Genomic DNA, 19,707 nt, shown 5'->3' with positions numbered 1-19,707 from the left:
GACAATTTTGGGGGGAAAAATATAACCTTAAAAATGATTTTAGGATTTTTAAACACATATACCTTTTTACCTTTTAAATTCTTCCTCTTCTTTCCTGACAATTTAAATCAATGTTTAAAGTTTTTTTTTTTTATTGTAAAGAATAATAAATACATTTTAATTTAATTCTTCATTTTAGCTTGTTTTTTCAACAAAGTGAAATATTTCTTTAAAAGTATTATGATTAAAATTCCCAAAAAATATTCTGGCAAATCTAGAAAATCTGTAGAATCAAATTTAAATCTTATTTCAAAGTCTTTTGAATTTCTTCTAAAATTTTTGTTCTGGAAAATTGAAAAGAAATAATGATTTGTCTTTGTTAGTAATATAGCTTGGTCCAATTTGTTATATATTCTAACAAAACGCAGATTGGATTTTAACCTATTTAAAACATGTCATCAAAATTCTAAAAATAATTTAAATCAGGAAAAATGACTAATGATGTTCCATAAATTTTTTTTTTTTAATTTTTTTCAAAAATATTCAAATTAGCTGGTTTGTCTCTTCTTTTTTTCGGTTGAATTTTGAATTTTAAAGAGTCAGAATTGAAGATAAACTATGTTGTCAAAATTAAATTTCTTTTTTTGTGTGTTTCTCCTCTTTAAAAACCGTTCAATTAAGTGTTTTTTTCATCATTTATTCTCTACAAAAAACCTTCCGTAAAAGGAAAAAAAATGTACGACGGAATGACTGACAGAAATACCCATTTTTTGGGGGATATTTATTTGTGTCTATATATATTTATTGTGAGAAATCATTAAAATGATCAGTGTTTCCACCGAGATAAATATTATTAATTATCAATATGTGAATTGTGAATTATATTTATATAGCGCTTTTCTCAAGGACTCAAAGCACTTTACGTAGTGAAACCCAATATCTAAGTTACATTTAAACCAGTGTGGGTGGCACTGGGAGCAGGTGGGGTAAAGTGTCTTGCCAAGGACACAACGCAGTGACTAGGATGGCACAAGCGGGGAATCGAACCCGCAACCCTCAAGTTGCTGGCACGGCCACTCTACCAACCGAGCTATGCCGGTTGTTAGAGTTAATAATAACAAGAGTTAAGGTAAACTCGGCAAATTGGCTATTTTTGGCAATGTATTGAAGTGTGTATCAAACTGGTAGCCCTTGGCATTAATCAGTACCCAAGAAGTAGCTCTTGGTTTCAAAAAGTTTGCTGACCCCTGGTTGACAATAATTTCCTTTCTCCCAAAGTCTCCTTCACAGGTTTTTGTGCATCCAGAAAACGGACATCCCCTTCACGTCTCTGTAAGGAGTTTCTGGCCGGGGAGGGATGAAGGAGAGTGGAGGCGGAGGCGGAGGTGGAGGCGGAGGAAGACTCGTCCCATCTCGAACTGGAGCGTCCCTTTGATCCTGCACCCCGACCCCTCCGTTTGTCACCCCGGAGAACCTGAGCAGCGTCTCCGTGGGAACAAACGAGGCCATGGCGCCGGCGTTCTGCACGGGGGCGGACGGCGTGTAGCCCAGGTGGGCGTAGAAGCGCTGCTTGTCATGGGTGCTCAGGCACAGGCGCTTGAACCCTCGGCCCCTGGCGTACAACTCGGTTTCCTCCATCAGAGTCCGGCCGTAGCCCCGCCCCCGCTCCGCCTCGGACACCACCACCGACTCCACCAACAGGCTGTCGTCCTGACCCACGACCCTCGAGAGGCGGGCGTGTCCCAGCAGCCTCTCGGCCTCTCGGGGACTTTGCAGGAGGAGCAGCAGGCAGACGGGGAAATCCGGGCAGGATTTCTGCAGGGAGTGAACGCGGGCGGCTCGGCTCCTCTTCCACTCGGAGTTGACCAGGTCGGCGCAGGGAAGCAGCAGATCTGGACGAAGGTGGATGGGAGTAACGCGGCACTTCTTTGCCGGTACATCTGTCTTTTCAACACTTTCCTGGGAACTTAGATCCACGTTAAAGTCACCTTGGATCAGCGCCGTTCCAGACTCCGACCTGTGGCGATCAGGGTTGAACCCCAGTCAGATTTAATGTCATAAAAAACATCCCGACTACCAGGAATTGATTTACGTGGACCCCGACTTAAAGGCCTACTGAAAGCCACCACTAGCCACCACGCAGTCTGATAGTTTATATATCAATGATGAAATATTACTAAATTGCAATTTTAAATTTCCCGCCAAGTGTCCTGTTGAAAATGTCGAGGTACGATGACGCGTGCGTTTGACGTCTCGGGTTGTAGCGGACATTATTTTCCAGCCCGATCCAAGCTATGAGTAGTCTGCTTTAATCGCATAATTACACAGTATTCTGGACATCTGTGTTGCTGAATCTTTTGCAATTTGTTCAATTAATAATGGAGACGTCAAAGAAGAAAGATGCAGGTGGGAAGCTTTTAGCCTTTAGCCACACAAACACAGCCGGTGTTTCCTTGTTTACATTCCCGAAGGTGAAGCTTTACTATGGAACAGAGCAGTCAAGCGAACATGGTTCCCTACCGCGTGTCAGCCGGCAGGTTTCAGTGAAAAAAATGGTAGTAATAAGTCGGCTCTTACCATAGACATGAGTGGAGCTTGCGTCGTTCCTGATAGTTTATATATCAATGATGAAATATTTACATTGCAACACATAGTTTACTAAATTGCAATTTTAAATTTCCCGCCAAGTGTCCTGTTGAAAACGTTGCGGTACGATGAGCGTGCATTTGACGTCTCGGGTTGTAGCGGACATTATTTCCATCCCGATCCAAGCTATAAGTAGTCTACTTTATCGCATAATTACACAGTATTCTGGACATCTGTGTTGCTGAATCTTTTGCAATTTGTTCAATTAATAATGGAGACGTCAAAGAAGAAGATGTAGGTGGGAAGCTTTAAGCCTTTAGCCACACAAACACAGCCGGTGTTTCCTTGTTTACATTCCCGAAGGCGAAGCTTTACTATGGAACAGAGCGGTCAAGCGAACATGGTTCCCTACCGCGTGTCGGCCGGCAGGTTTCAGTGAGAAAATGGTAGTAATAAGTCGGCTCTTACCATAGACATGAGCGGAGCTTGCGTCGTTCCTGATAGTTTATATATCAATGATGAAATATTAACATTGCAACACATAGTTTACTAAATTGCAATTTTAAATTTCCCGCCAAGTGTCCTGTTGAAAACGTCGAGGTACGATGACGCGTGCGTTTGACGTCTCGGGTTGTAGCGGACATTATTTTCCAGCCCGATCCAAGCTATGAGTAGTCTGCTTTAATCGCGTAATTCCACAGTATTCTGGACATCTGTGTTGCTGAATCTTTTGCAATTTGTTCAATTAATAATGGAGACATCAAAGAAGAAAGATGTAGTTGGGAAGCTTTTAGCCTTTAGCCACACAAACACAGCCGGTGTTTCCTTGTTTACATTCCCGAAGGTGAAGCTTTACTATGGAACAGAGCGGTCAAGCGAACATGGTTCCCTACCGCGTGTCAGCCGGCAGGTTTCGGTGAGAAAATTGTGGTAATAAGTCGGCTCATACCAAAGACATGAGCGGAGCTTGCGTCGTTCCTGATAGTTTATATATCAATGATGAAATATTAACATTGCAACACATAGTTTACTAAATTGCAATTTTAAATTTCCCGCCAAGTGTCCTATTGAAAACGTCGCGGTACGATGACGTGTGCGTTTGACGTCTCGGGTTGTAGCGGACATTATTTCCAGCCCGATCCAAGCTATAAGTAGTCTGCTTTAATCGCGTAATTACACAGTATTCTGGACATCTGTGTTGCTGAATCTTTTGCAATTTGTTCAATTAATAATGGAGACGTCAAAGAAGAAAGATGTAGGTGGGAAGCTTTTAGCCTTTAGCCATACAAACGCAGCCGGTGTTTCCTTGTTTACATTCCCGAAGGTGAAGCTTTACTACGGAACAGAGCGGTCAAGCGAACATGGTTCCCTACCGCATGTCAGCCGGCAGGTTTCGATGAGAAAATGGTAGTAATAAGTCGGCTCTTACCATTGACATGAGCGGAGCTTGCGTCGTTCCTCGTGCACCTGTCAAAGAGGCAGCTGCGGACTCTTTTGCCTCCTCCGACCGGCCGCCCCCGAACATGGGATGCTTCCACCGTGGAGGAAGGGGGAAAAAAAGCTCAGCCCGGCCCGACCGTCGAGAAACGTGGCTTCCCTCAGAAACACTGGTGCTCGCCACACCCCTCCGACTTTCAGCTACGACCATATAAACTCACTAAAACACTAGTAACACAATAAGCAGGTAAGGCATTTTCCAGAATCATCCTAGTAAATGTGTCTAATAACATCTGCCCTCGCCTTTTTTTTTCTTTCTAGTCCTTCACTCTCACTATCCTCATCCATGAATCTTTCATCCTCGCTTAATTTAATGGGGAAATCGTTGCTTTCTCAGTCCGAATCGCTCTAGCTGCTGGTGGCCATGATTGTAAACAATGTTCAGATGTGAGGAGCCCTACAACCCGTGACGTCACGCGCACTTTGTCTGCTACTTCCGGTAAAGGCAAGGCTTTTTTATTAGAGACCAAAAGTTGCAAACTTTATCGTCGATGTTCTCTACTAAATCCTTTCAGCAAAAATATGGCAATATCGCGAAATGATGAAGTATGACACATAGAATGGACCTGCTATCCCCGTTTAAATAAGAACATCTCATTTCAGTAGGCCTTTAAACAAGTTGAAAACTTATTGGGGTGTTACCATTTAGTAGTCAATTGTACGGAATATGTACTGAACTGTGCAATCTACTAATAAAAGTTTCAATCAATCAATCAATCAAGACTTTAAGGTGTGCATTTGTAAAAATAAGTGGCAATGCATCACAGTAACCCTGCTATATACTGTTACTATGCCTCCATCTAGCGGTTAACAGAAGCGTTACAACACAGGAGCACTACAGGTTGGTTGACATCACAGTAACCCTGCTATATACTGTTACTATGTCTCCATCTAGCGGTGAACAGAAGCGTTACAACACAGGAGCGCTACCGGTTGGTTGGTTAAACACGTCCAAAATGTATCAAGAAAGAGTGATTTTCACCAACTATTATGTTTAGTTATACTTGTAACTGTTTATTCTGTAACAATACATGGTTAATTTGCTCCTCTTTGGCGTTTATTAACACAGGAAGTGACGTAAGGGGGAAAAAAGCAGACATTTTATAAGGGTACAGCATTGGGCGCTACTGCCTATTTACGCTAACGAGACGCGGGGCCGCCATCTTGGAGTGGTGATCAGTGCAATTCATTAGGCAAAAGCAATGAACTGTCAACGAATTGAATTCCTTTTACCCCACTGAATACCACTCATTTTCACGGGTTTTTTTGTCAGCCGTGTAGCAATGATAAAGGACACATGTTTTGGCGAGTTTTATCATTTACAGTTTGCTTAACAGTAATAGAATATTCTTATATGCGATAAGTGAGCAGACGTCCGAGATCAAAACTGGGAATATAATCCCAGAAAAGGGGGAAAAAAACAGCTATTTTTAAATTGAAGAAACAATATGATTAGGTTATATATACAGGCGTCTATCCTACAGCAGGGGTCACCAACCTTTTTGAAACCAAGAGCTACTTCTTGGGGACTGATTGATGCGAAGGGCTACCAGTTTGATACACACTTAAATAAATTGCCAGAAATAGAACATTTGCTCAATTTACCTTTAATATACACACATATATATATATATACACACATATATATATATATAAATAATAGGTATTTCGGTCTGTCATTCCATCGTACATTTTTTTTCCTTTTATGGAAGGTTTTTTGTAGAGAATAAATGATGAAAAAAAAAACACTTCATTGAACGGTCTAAAAGAGGAGAAAACACGAGAAAAATGAAAATAACATTTTGAAATAAAGTTTATCTTCAATTTCGATTCTTTAAAATTCAAAATTCAACCGAAAAAAAGAAGAGAAAAACTAGCTAATTCGAATCTTTTTGAAAAAATGTCAAAAAAGAATTTATGGAACATCATTAGTAATTCTTCCTGATTAAAATTAATTTTGGAATTTTGATGAAATGTTTTAAATAGGTTAAAAACCAATCTGCACTTTGTTATGATATATAACAAATTGGATCAAGCTATATTTCTAACAAAGACAAATCATTATTTCTTCTAGATTTTCCAGAACAAAAATTTTAAAAAGAAATTCAAAAGACTTTGAAATAAGATTTAAATTTGATTCTACAGATTTTCTAGATTTGCCAGAATAATTTTTGGGAATTTTAATCATAAGTTTTAAGAAATATTTCACAAATATTCTTCGTTGAAAAAAGAGAAGCTAAAATGAAGAATTAAATTAAAATGTATTGTTTATTCTTTACAATAAAAAAATAAAAAAATACTTGAACATTGATTTAAATTGTCAGGAAAGAAGAGGAAGGAATTTAAAAGGTAAAAAGGTATATGTGTTTAAAAATCCTAAAATAATTTTTAAGGTTGTATTTTTTCCCCAAAAATTGTCTTATAAGTTATCAGAAGCAAAGTAAAAAAAAAAAAAAGAATTTATTTAAACAAGTGAAGACCAAGTCTATAAACATTTTTCTTGGATTTTCAAATTCTATGAGTTTTGTCTCTCTTAGAATTAAAAATGTCGCGCAAAGCGAGACCAGCTTGCTAGTAAATATATAACATTTTAAGAATAGAGGCAGCTCACTGGTAAGTGCTGCTATTTGAGCTATTTTTAGAACAGGCCAGCGGGCGACTCATCTGGTCCTTACGGGCGACCTGGTGCCCGCGGGCACCGTGTTGGTGACCCCTGCTTTAGCATCTTTCTTTTCTACCTGTCAACTGTCAGTTTAGGCTCCTCGTCACCACTTCAAGATGGCGGCCCAATTTCTCGCGGCACAGCAGCCAATGCTTTGTCTGATTATAACATGTCTATGAAAACAAAGCATACGCTCGTTAGCTATGCTAACTTTCAGTATGAAAGTGTCGCTTCGCTACCGGAGCCTCGCGTTGACGCATGCAAAGAAGTTTAATGTACAAAATCACTTTTGAGTAAGCAACAAACACAGCGTTTCTCACCAAATTGAGGTTTACATACATTCTTTAGTCTCCCACACGTCCGACCTCTTGACAACAGATCCCCAGCTGGCTTCACTCGGTCTAAAGCTGTTCCCTGCTGGTCCACAGCTGGTCCAGGATCAGGCTTGCTGGCGACATGCACTTCCCAACAGGGCAACGTTTGGTCGAAGAGACTTCAGATAGCGCGACTCACGCCTGCCACTATGCGCATAGGAGTGGTATTGCACTTGTATTAATAACTGGAGAAACACAGTAGAGTGGGCCAGCGTTTTTCTACCAGATGTACTTTCACATATTTTCAAACATTATCTCCTCTGAGCGCGTTTGTTGTGTTGGGGTTCAAACTCGCACACGAGAGAGACTGAACCCTTCTGAATAAAAGTTATTAAAATGACTTTTAATAACTGCTCCGGTTTGGATTTTACGCGCCTTCAAAGAACCCCTGCGCAAAGTTTCCGAAAAAAATGTAATTTTTGCATCTTTGAGCTGTAATTTGACCCCCTTAAAATGCTTCAAAACTCACCAAACTGGACACAAACATCAGGACTGGCGAAAATTGCGATCTAATAAGAAAAACCAACCCCAAATTGCGCTCTAGCGCCCCCTAGAAATAAAACACAGACAAAACTGCTCTTAGGAAGAAAACAACGACAAAACTACTTGTAACTTGCGGTAAGAAAGTCATAGAGACATGAAACAAAAACCTCTATGTAGGTCTCACTTAGACCTACATTTTAATAATTGACATCCATCAATTTTCTACCGCTTTTTTACGCGCTTTCAAAGAACCCCTGCGCAAAATTTCCTAAAAAATTTAATTTTTGCCTCTTTGAGCTGTAATTTGACCCCTTTAAAATGCTTCAAAACTCGCCAAACTGGACACACACATCAGGACTGGTGAAAATTGCGATCTAATAAGAAAAACCAAACCCCAAATTGCGCTCTAGCGCCCCCTAGGAATAAAACACAGACAAAACTGCTCCTAGGAAGAAAACACAGACCAAACTGCTTGTAACTTCCGGTAAGAATGTCATAGAGACATGAAACAAAAACCTCTATGTAGGTCTCACTTAGACCTACATTTTAATAATTGACATCCATCCATTTCTACCGCTTTACGCGCCTTCAAAGAACCCCTGCGCAAAGTTTCCTAAAAAATGTCAAGTTTGCTTCTTTCAGCTGTAATTTGACCCCCTTAAAATGCTTCAAAACTCACCAAACTGGACACAAACATCAGGACTGGCGAAAATTGCGATCCAATAAGAAAAAACAAACCCCAAATTGCGCTCTAGCGCCCCCTAGGAATAAAACAGACAAAACTGCTCGTAGGAAGAAAACACAGAAAAAACTGCTCGTAACTTCCGCTAAGAAAGTCATAGAGACATGAAACAAAAACCTCTATGTAGGTCTCACTTAGACCTACATTTTAATAATTGACATCCATCCATTTTCTACCGCTTTTTACGCGCTTTCAAAGAACCCCTGCGCAAAATTTCCTACAAAATTTAATTTTTGCCTCTTTGAGCTGTAATTTGACCCCTTTAAAATGCTTCAAAACTCGCCAAACTGGACACACACATCAGGACTGGTGAAAATTGCGATCTAATAAAAAACCAAACCCCAAATTGCGCTCTAGCGCCCCCTAGAAATAAAACACAGACAAAACTGCTCTTAGGAAGAAAACAACGACAAAACTACTTGTAACTTGCGGTAAGAAAGTCATAGAGACATGAAACAAAAACCTCTATGTAGGTCTCACTTAGACCTACATTTTAATAATTGACATCCATCAATTTTCTACCGCTTTTTTACGCGCTTTCAAAGAACCCCTGCGCAAAATTTCCTAAAAAATTTAATTTTTGCCTCTTTGAGCTGTAATTTGACCCCTTTAAAATGCTTCAAAACTCGCCAAACTGGACACACACATCAGGACTGGTGAAAATTGCGATCTAATAAAAAAACCAAACCCCAAATTGCGCTCTAGCGCCCCCTAGAAATAAAACACAGACAAAACTGCTCTTAGGAAGAAAACGACAAAACTACTTGTAACTTGCGGTAAGAATGTCATAGAGACATGAAACAAAAACCTCTATGTAGGTCTCAATTAGACCTACATTTTAATAATTGACATTCATTCATCCATCCATTTCTACCACTTTTATACGCGCCTTCAAAGAACCCCTGCGCAAAGTTTTCTAAAAATATGTCATTTTTGCCTCTTTGAGCTGTAATTTGACCCCCTTAAAATGCTTCAAAACTCACCAAACTGGACTCACGCATCAGGACTGGCGAAAATTGCGATCTCATGAAAAAACAAACCTCACCCTGTAGGAATAAAACAGACAAAACGGCTCCTAGGAAGAACACACAGACAAAACTGCTTGTAAATTCCGGTAGGAATGTCGTAGAGACATGAAACAAAAACCTCTATGTAGGTCTCACTTAGACCTACATTTTAATAATTGACATCCATCCATTTCCTACCGCTTATTCCTTTTGGGGCCGCTGGTGCCTATCTCAGCTACAATCAGGTGGAAGGCGGGGTACACCCTGGACAAGTCGCCACCTCATCGCAAGGCTAACACAGATAGACGGACAACATTCACACACTAGGGACCATTTAGTGTTGCCAATCAACCTATCCCCAGGTGCATGTCTTTGGAAGTGGGAGGAAGCCGGAGTACCCGGAGGGAACCCACGCAGTCACGGGGAGAACATGCAAACTCCACACAGAAAGATCCTGAGCCCGGGATTGAACTCAGGACCTTCGTATTGTGAGGCAGACGCACTAACCCTTCTTCCACTGTAAGGCCAATAATCAACATCCTTCAGCAAAATTCAACAGGAAGTTGGCAACACAATAGTTTTGTAAAAACCCGTCACCTTTTTTCAAACATTATGGGTGACAGAAAGAAGCACCAGTGTGACCCCAGGATGCAGGGAAGGTAGGTAACGTGCAGGTAAAGATATGTTGAATGGGTAAAGGCAGGAAACACCAGCAAAAGTCGGTCCCGTCCATCGCTGCTTGCAGCTTTAATTTCACCTATTTTGGTTAAAAACACTGCAAAGAGGTGGCGACTTGTCCAGGATGTACACCACCTTCCGCCCGATTGTAGCTGAGATAGGCACCAGCGCCCCCTGCAAACCCAAAGGGAATAAGCGGTAGAAAATGTATGTATGGATGGTTGAAAACATTTTTTTGCAAACCAGTAATTATAATCCGCAAATTGCTTTGTCGTGATTAGAATATGCAGACGACAGCGGGAGGCAGGGCGCAGGTAAAAATGTATCGAACATTAAACCAAAAATAAACAAAAGGCGAGTGACGCTAAGAAAAGGCATTGAAGCTTAGGGAAGGCTATGCAGAACGAAACTAAAACTGAACTGGCTACAAAGTAAAGAAAAACGGAATGCTGGACGACAGCAAAGACTTACTGTGGAGTAGACGTGGTCCACCAGGTACATCCGGACATGACATGGTTGTCAATGTCCACACAAAGAAGGATTCAAACAACTTAGTCTTGATTGCTAAAAGAAAGCAGGGGAATAGCGCTCAAAGGAAGACATGAAACTGCTACAGAACTAAAAGACTACGCACGGGAAGACAGCAGAAAACTCCAAATAAGTCAGGGGGTGACAGTACACCTACTTTGAGACAAGAGCTCTAGTAATGCATGCTTGGTTAAGGTTTAAATTCACATCCAACAATTGCAACACTTTTTATTGTCAATATCAGTTGCTGAGTTAAATTTAATTTTTTTTACATTTTCTGCTGGCGGTGGGCATCTAGATTTTTTCAATGAATAAAATGTGCTTTGGCTCAAAAAAAGGTTGAAAAACACTGCAGTAGGTGGACTTCTGTACAAAAACATACTAATAGGTTTGTTTTTATACATTAAACTTAAAATGCTTTGAAAGTACTAACACTAACACAAATAATATGTACTACTTTTTTAATGACTATTTCAGCATTTCAGTCCAATCTTAAAACTCATTTTTATACTCCAGCCTCTAAATGGACCCCCCTTTTGGACCAGTTGATCTGCCGTTTCTTTTTCTGCGCAGCCCCCCTTTCCTGTGTGGAGAGGTTATAAGGTGACCACAGATGAGACGCTAGCTGTTGAAAGTCGGGACCCGGGGTGGACAACTCCTCTGTGCATCAGTTGGGGACGTCTCTGACTGGTCTCCATTCAAGATGATCCCCTGCTGGCCCAACTGTGGACTGGACTCTCACTATTATGTTAGATCCACTATGGACTGGACTCTCACTATTATGTTAGATCCACTATGGACTGAACTCTCACACTATTATGTTAGATCCACTATGGACTGGACTCTCACACTATTATGTTAGATCCACTATGGACTGGACTCTCACAATATTATGTTAGATCCACTATGGACTGGACTCTCACTATTATGTTAGATCCACTATGGACTGAACTCTCACACTATTATGTTAGATCCACTATGGACTGGACTCTCACACTATTATGTTAGATCCACTATGGACTGGACTCTCACACTATTATGTTAGATCCACTATGGACTGGACTCTCACACTATTATGTTAGATCCACTATGGACTGGACTCTCACTATTATGTTAGATCCACTATGGACTGGACTCTCACTATTATGTTAGATCCACTATGGACTGGACTCTCACACTATTATGTTAGATCCACTATGGACTGGACTCTCACAATATTATGTTAGATCCACTATGGACTGGACTCTCACTATTATGTTAGATCCACTATGGACTGGACTCTCACACTATTATGTTAGATCCACTATGGACTGGACTCTCACTATTATGTTAGATCCACTAAGGACTGGACTTTCACTATTATGTTAGATCCACTATGGACTGAACTCTCACACTATTACATTAGATCCACTATGGACTGGACTCTCACTATTATGTTAGATCCACTATGGACTGGACTCTCACAATATTATGTTAGATCCACTATGGACTGGACTCTCACTATTATGTTAGATCCACTACGGACTGGACTCTCACTATTATGTTAGATCCACTATGGACTGAACTCTCACACTATTATGTTAGATCCACTATGGACTGGACTCTCACAATATTATGTTAGATCCACTATGGACTGGACTCTCACTATTATGTTAGATCCACTATGGACTGGACTCTCACACTATTATGTTAGATCCACTATGGACTGGACTCTCACAATATTATGTTAGATCCACTATGGACTGGACTCTCACTATTATGTTAGATCCACTATGAACTGAACTCTCACTATTATGTTAGATCCATTATGGACTGGACTCTCACTATTATGTTAGATCCACTATGGACTGGACTCTCACAATATTATGTTAGATCCACTATGGACTGGACTCTCACACTATTATGTTAGATCCACTATGGACTGGACTCTCACTATTATGTTAGATCCACTATGGACTGGACTCTCACACTATTATGTTAGATCCACTATGGACTGGACTCTCACTATTATGTTAGATTCACTATGGACTGGACTCTCACACTATTATGTTAGATCCACTATGGACTGGACTCTCACTATTATGTTAGATCCACTAAGGACTGGACTTTCACTATTATGTTAGATCCACTATGGACTGAACTCTCACACTATTACATTAGATCCACTATGGACTGGACTCTCACTATTATGTTAGATCCACTATGGACTGAACTCTCACACTATTATGTTAGATCCACTATGGACTGGACTCTCACTATTATGTTAGATCCACTATGAACTGAACTCTCACTATTATGTTAGATCCATTATGGACTGGACTCTCACTATTATGTTAGATCCACTATGGACTGGACTCACAATATTATGTTAGATCCACTATGGACTGGACTCTCACAATATTATGTTAGATCCACTATGGACTGGACTCTCACACTATTATGTTAGATCCACTATGGACTGGACTCTCACAATATTATGTTAGATCCACTATGGACTGGACTCTCACTATTATGTTAGATCCACTATGGACTGAACTCTCACACTATTATGTTAGATCCACTATGGACTGGACTCTCACACTATTATGTTAGATCCACTATGGACTGGACTCTCACACTATTATGTTAGATCCACTATGGACTGGACTCTCACACTATTATGTTAGATCCACTATGGACTGGACTCTCACTATTATGTTAGATCCACTATGGACTGGACTCTCACTATTATGTTAGATCCACTATGGACTGGACTCTCACACTATTATGTTAGATCCACTATGGACTGGACTCTCACAATATTATGTTAGATCCACTATGGACTGGACTCTCACACTATTATGTTAGATCCACTATGGACTGGACTCTCACACTATTATGTTAGATCCACTATGGACTGGACTCTCACTATTATGTTAGATCCACTATGGACTGGACTCTCACACTATTATGTTAGATCCACTATGGACTGGACTCTCACTATTATGTTAGATTCACTATGGACTGGACTCTCACACTATTATGTTAGATCCACTATGGACTGGACTCTCACTATTATGTTAGATCCACTAAGGACTGGACTTTCACTATTATGTTAGATCCACTATGGACTGAACTCTCACACTATTACATTAGATCCACTATGGACTGGACTCTCACTATTATGTTAGATCCACTATGGACTGGACTCTCACAATATTATGTTAGATCCACTATGGACTGGACTCTCACTATTATGTTAGATCCACTATGAACTGAACTCTCACTATTATGTTAGATCCATTATGGACTGGACTCTCACTATTATGTTAGATCCACTATGGACTGGACTCTCACAATATTATGTTAGATCCACTATGGACTGGACTCTCACACTATTATGTTAGATCCACTATGGACTGGACTCTTCACACTATTATGTTAGATCCACTATGGACTGAACTCTCACACTATTATGTTAGATCCACTATGGACTGGACTCTCACACTATTATGTTAGATCCACTATGGACTGGACTCTCACACTATTATGTTAGATCCACTATGGACTGGACTCTCACTATTATGTTAGATTCACTATGGACTGGACTCTCACATTATTATGTTAGATCCACTATGGACTGGACTCTCACACTATTATGTTAGATCCACTATGGACTGGACTCTCACACCATTACGTTAGCTCCACTATAGACTGGACTTTCACACTATTATGTTAGATCCACTATGGACTGGACTCTCACAATATTATGCTAGATCCACTATTGACTGGACTCTCACTATTATGTTAGATCCACTATGGACTGGACTCTCACTATTATGTTAGATCCACTATGGACTGGACTCTCCAATATTATGTTAGATCCACTATGGACTGGACTCTCACACTATTATGTTAGATCCACTATGGACTGGACTCTCACAATATTATGTTAGATCCACTATGGACTGGACTCTCACTATTATGTTAGATCCACTATGGACTGAACTCTCACACTATTATGTTAGATCCACTATGGACTGGACTCTCACACTATTATGTTAGATCCACTATGGACTGGACTCTCACACTATTATGTTAGATCCACTATGGACTGGACTCTCACACTATTATGTTAGATCCACTATGGACTGGACTCTCACTATTATGTTAGATCCACTATGGACTGGACTCTCACTATTATGTTAGATCCACTATGGACTGGACTCTCACACTATTATGTTAGATCCACTATGGACTGGACTCTCACAATATTATGTTAGATCCACTATGGACTGGACTCTCACTATTATGTTAGATCCACTATGGACTGGACTCTCACACTATTATGTTAGATCCACTATGGACTGGACTCTCACTATTATGTTAGATCCACTAAGGACTGGACTTTCACTATTATGTTAGATCCACTATGGACTGAACTCTCACACTATTACATTAGATCCACTATGGACTGGACTCTCACTATTATGTTAGATCCACTATGGACTGGACTCTCACAATATTATGTTAGATCCACTATGGACTGGACTCTCACTATTATGTTAGATCCACTACGGACTGGACTCTCACTATTATGTTAGATCCACTATGGACTGAACTCTCACACTATTATGTTAGATCCACTATGGACTGGACTCTCACAATATTATGTTAGATCCACTATGGACTGGACTCTCACTATTATGTTAGATCCACTATGAACTGAACTCTCACTATTATGTTAGATCCATTATGGACTGGACTCTCACTATTATGTTAGATCCACTATGGACTGGACTCTCACAATATTATGTTAGATCCACTATGGACTGAACTCTCACACTATTATGTTAGATCCACTATGGACTGGACTCTTCACACTATTATGTTAGATCCACTATGGACTGAACTCTCACACTATTATGTTAGATCCACTATGGACTGGACTCTTCACACTATTATGTTAGATCCACTATGGACTGAACTCTCACACTATTATGTTAGATCCACTATGGACTGGACTCTTCACACTATTATGTTAGATCCACTATGGACTGAACTCTCACACTATTATGTTAGATCCACTATGGACTGGACTCTTCACACTATTATGTTAGATCCACTATGGACTGAACTCTCACACTATTATGTTAGATCCACTATGGACTGGACTCTCACTATTATGTTAGATTCACTATGGACTGGACTCTCACATTATTATGTTAGATCCACTATGGACTGGACTCTCACACTATTATGTTAGATCCACTATGGACTGGACTCTCACACCATTACGTTAGCTCCACTATAGACTGGACTTTCACACTATTATGTTAGATCCACTATGGACTGGACTCTCACAATATTATGCTAGATCCACTATTGACTGGACTCTCACTATTATGTTAGATCCACTATGGACTGGACTCTCACTATTATGTTAGATCCACTATGGACTGGACTCTCCAATATTATGTTAGATCCACTATGGACTGGACTCTCACACTACTAACTAGATCTACTCGACATCCATCGCCCAGGAGTGGCGGTCCCCACGTCTGCAGTCCTCCCCAAGGTTTCTCATTGTTATCCGATTGGGTTGAGTTTTTTTTCTTGTCCTGATGTGGGATCTGAACCGAGGATGTTGTTGTGGCTCGTGCAGCCCTTTGAGACTATAAGGACTATATAAATACACTTTGTTTGATTGATATGTCAACACAAGACCAACATTTCTTATATAAAACATTAATAAAGTATTTCCAGATGAATATGTTTGCATTGGACAAAGATGTGAAAAAAATTGTTTGGTCTGCAACATTTTCAATTTATGAATGTAGAACTGTTTGTTTATGTAAAACTGTTTGTTTATTTTGTTGACCACAGACCGATGAAATAATAAACTAAATAATAAACTAAGATGTTCTGCATGACAGGCGTGTGCTGCTGCAAAATAGGCATTTTTTCATTATATCACTTTTGCCCTTTTTAATTGAAAAACTACCTTTTAAAACCCATAAAAAACTGCTTACTAAAGCAGATGCTCTATACAAAAAAAGAGCAATTTGCTGTTTTTATTTAAGAACCGACTTGAAAGCAATTGTCGAATATATTTCAGTGACAGGGGCCTTTTCTTGTTTTTGGGAACCTCTACAAAAATGATTATTTGAAGATTAGAAGAGGCAGAGAATGATCCTTGTCTACCCTTTTCTTATAAAAACATAACGACGTTTATTCAAAAATATCAACGACTCACGTTTTAACAAAAATGTTTGCTTTATTTGTATATTTTTTTGTACTTTTTTTTTTTTTTGATCCAGGACAAATCATTGTAGGTTAATCAAGAAATAAGCACTAATATGTTTATTAGATTTTTTTTTACATTTTTTTTGTGTACATTTTTCAATGGAGATGAGGGGTGAAATTATCAAGTCAAAATGAAACAAAAACAAAAAAAAAATTAATATATAATAGCAATACATTAATAATTATTTCAATACAATGAAGTTGGAGGTCAACAGTACAATAGCAAAGTCCCGTAAACGGAGGATGTTATTGTTTTTTGACTGCTTCTTCTTCTGTGGTACTGCGATAATCACCGGAACTAACTCGACTCAATCAACAACAGTCGAGAAAGAAGTGGAGTGGAGTGTCCTCACCCCCGCAGGGAAAACACTTTTTTTTTCTTATTTAAATATTTTATCAAAGCTTCGGTTTTGAATCTTCATAAAATGTTTCTAAAACTTTTATTTTGTTAAACTTCTATTTTTTTTTGCATTTTCCTCAGTTTGTTTTTTTTTTCTTTAGTTTGTCAGCTCCATTATACAAGAATGACTTTTTGCAAATGTGGTGTGTGTTTCTGACGTGTACCCCACTGAGTGTGTGTGTGTGTGTGTGTGTGAGTGTCCTTGGCTGAGGCAACGTAAGAGCTGTGAAGGCTGCCTTACAAAGCATGATGTGTTTATTAAATGGTGTGTGTGTGTGTGTGTGTGTGTGTGTGTGTGTGTGTGTGTGTGTGTCTCATACTGAAACTCATTTACATGTGGAATAACTACAAGTTCTAATGGTGTTTGGACGATCTGGGTAAAGCTTATGGTGAATTGCCCCTGTATGTCGTCAAGTGTGTGTGTGTGTGTGTGTGTGTGTGTGTGTGTGTGTGTATGTATGTGTGTGTGTGTGTGTGCGTGTGTGTGTCTCATACTGAAACTCATTTACATGAGGAATAACTACAAGTTCTAATGGTGTTTGGACGATCTGTGTAAAGCTTATGGTGAGTTGCCCCTGTATGTTGTCAAGTGTGTGTGTGTGTGTGTGTGTGTGTGTGTGTGTGTGTGTGTGTGTGTGTGTGTGTCTCATACTGAAACTCATTTACATGTGGAATAACTACAAGTTCTAATGGTGTTTGGACGATCTGGGTAAAGCTTATGGTGAATTGCCCCTGTATGTCGTCGTGTGTGTGTGTGTGTGTGTGTGTGTGTGTGTGTGTGTGTGTGTGTGTGTGTGTGTGTCTCTCATACTGAAACTCATTTACATGTGGAATAACTACAAGTTCTAATGGTGTTTGGACGATCTGGGTAAAGCTTATGGTGAATTGCCCCTGTATGTCGTCAAGTGTGTGTGTGTGTGTGTGTGTGTGTGTGTGTGTGTGTGTGTGTGTGTGTGTGTGTGTGTGTATGTCTCATACTGAAACTCATTTACATGTGGAATAACTACAAGTTCTAATGGTGTTTGGACGATCTGGGTAAAGCTTATGGTGAATTGCCCCTGTATGTCGTTGTGTGTGTGTGTGTGTGTGTGTGTGTGTGTGTGTGTGTGTGTGTGTGTGTGTGTGTGTCTCATACTGAAACTCATTTACATGTGGAATAACTACAAGTTCTAATGGTGTTTGGACGATCTGGGTAAAGCTTATGGTGAATTGCCCCTGTATGTCGTTGTGTGTGTGTGTGTGTGTGTGTGTGTGTGTGTGTGTGTGTGTGTGTGTGTGTGTGTGTGTGTGTGTGTGTGTGTGTGTGTGTGTGTGTCTCTCATACTGAAACTCATTTACATGTGGAATAACTACAAGTTCTAATGGTGTTTGGACGATCTGGGTAAAGCTTATGGTGAATTGCCCCTGTATGTCGTTGTGTGTGTGTGTGTGTGTGTGTGTGTGTGTGTGTGTGTGTGTGTGTGTGTGTGTGTGTGTGTGTGTGTGTGTGTGTCTCATACTGAAACTCATTTACATGTGGAATAACTACAAGTTCTAATGGTGTTTGGACGATCTGGGTAAAGCTTATGGTGAATTGCCCCTGTATGTCGTTGTGTGTGTGTGTGTGTGTGTGTGTGTGTGTGTGTGTGTGTGTGTGTGTGTGTGTGTGTGTGTGTGTGTGTGTGTCTCATACTGAAACTCATTTACATGTGGAATAACTACAAGTTCTAATGGTGTTTGGACGATCTGGGTAAAGCTTATGGTGAATTGCCCCTGTATGTCGTTGTGTGTGTGTGTGTGTGTGTGTGTGTGTGTGTGTGTGTGTGTGTGTGTGTCTCTCATACTGAAACTCATTTACATGTGGAATAACTACAAGTTCTAATGGTGTTTGGACGATCTGGGTAAAGCTTATGGTGAATTGCCCCTGTATGTCGTTGTGTGTGTGTGTGTGTGTGTGTGTGTGTGTGTGTGTGTGTGTGTGTGTGTGTGTGTGTGTGTGTGTGTGTCTCATACTGAAACTCATTTACATGTGGAATAACTACAAGTTCTAATGGTGTTTGGACGATCTGGGTAAAGCTTATGGTGAATTGCCCCTGTATGTCGTTGTGTGTGTGTGTGTGTGTGTGTGTGTGTGTGTGTGTGTGTGTGTGTGTGTGTGTGTGTGTGTGTGTGTGTGTGTGTGTGTGTGTGTGTGTGTCTCTCATACTGAAACTCATTTACATGTGGAATAACTACAAGTTCTAATGGTGTTTGGACGATCTGGGTAAAGCTTATGGTGAATTGCCCCTGTATGTCGTCGTGTGTGTGTGTGTGTGTGTGTGTGTGTGTGTGTGTGTGTGTGTGTGTGTGTGTGTGTGTCTCTCATACTGAAACTCATTTACATGTGGAATAACTACAAGTTCTAATGGTGTTTGGACGATCTGGGTAAAGCTTATGGTGAATTGCCCCTGTATGTTGTCAAGTGTGTGTGTGCGTGTGTGTGTGTGTGTGTGTGTGTGTGTGTGTGT

At 40.1% G+C, this 19,707-nt stretch overlaps 1 protein-coding gene across 2 annotated transcripts; it reads right to left on the bottom strand.

Moving 5' to 3' along the window:
• Positions 1–1,122: 1,122 nt before the first annotated feature.
• On the bottom strand, positions 1,123–7,487 carry LOC133555256 (N-alpha-acetyltransferase 80). Of its 2 annotated transcripts, none has more exons than XM_061904876.1 (2): positions 7,064–7,265; positions 1,123–1,996 (listed from the first exon to the last, which is right to left on the bottom strand). In XM_061904876.1, coding segments are annotated over exons 1-2 (735 nt in total). In that variant the 5' UTR covers positions 7,066–7,265; the 3' UTR covers positions 1,123–1,263. The 2 variants fall into 2 exon arrangements, 1 of the variants encoding a protein (XP_061760860.1); XR_009807304.1 differs by having other exon boundaries at positions 1,849–1,996; positions 7,045–7,487.
• Positions 7,488–19,707: the final 12,220 nt, after the last annotated feature.

This window comes from Nerophis ophidion, linkage group LG06 (genome assembly GCF_033978795.1).
Source record: "Nerophis ophidion isolate RoL-2023_Sa linkage group LG06, RoL_Noph_v1.0, whole genome shotgun sequence".
NCBI classification, from domain to species: domain Eukaryota; kingdom Metazoa; phylum Chordata; class Actinopteri; order Syngnathiformes; family Syngnathidae; genus Nerophis; species Nerophis ophidion.
This window is presented reverse-complemented; position numbering and strand designations above follow the sequence as displayed.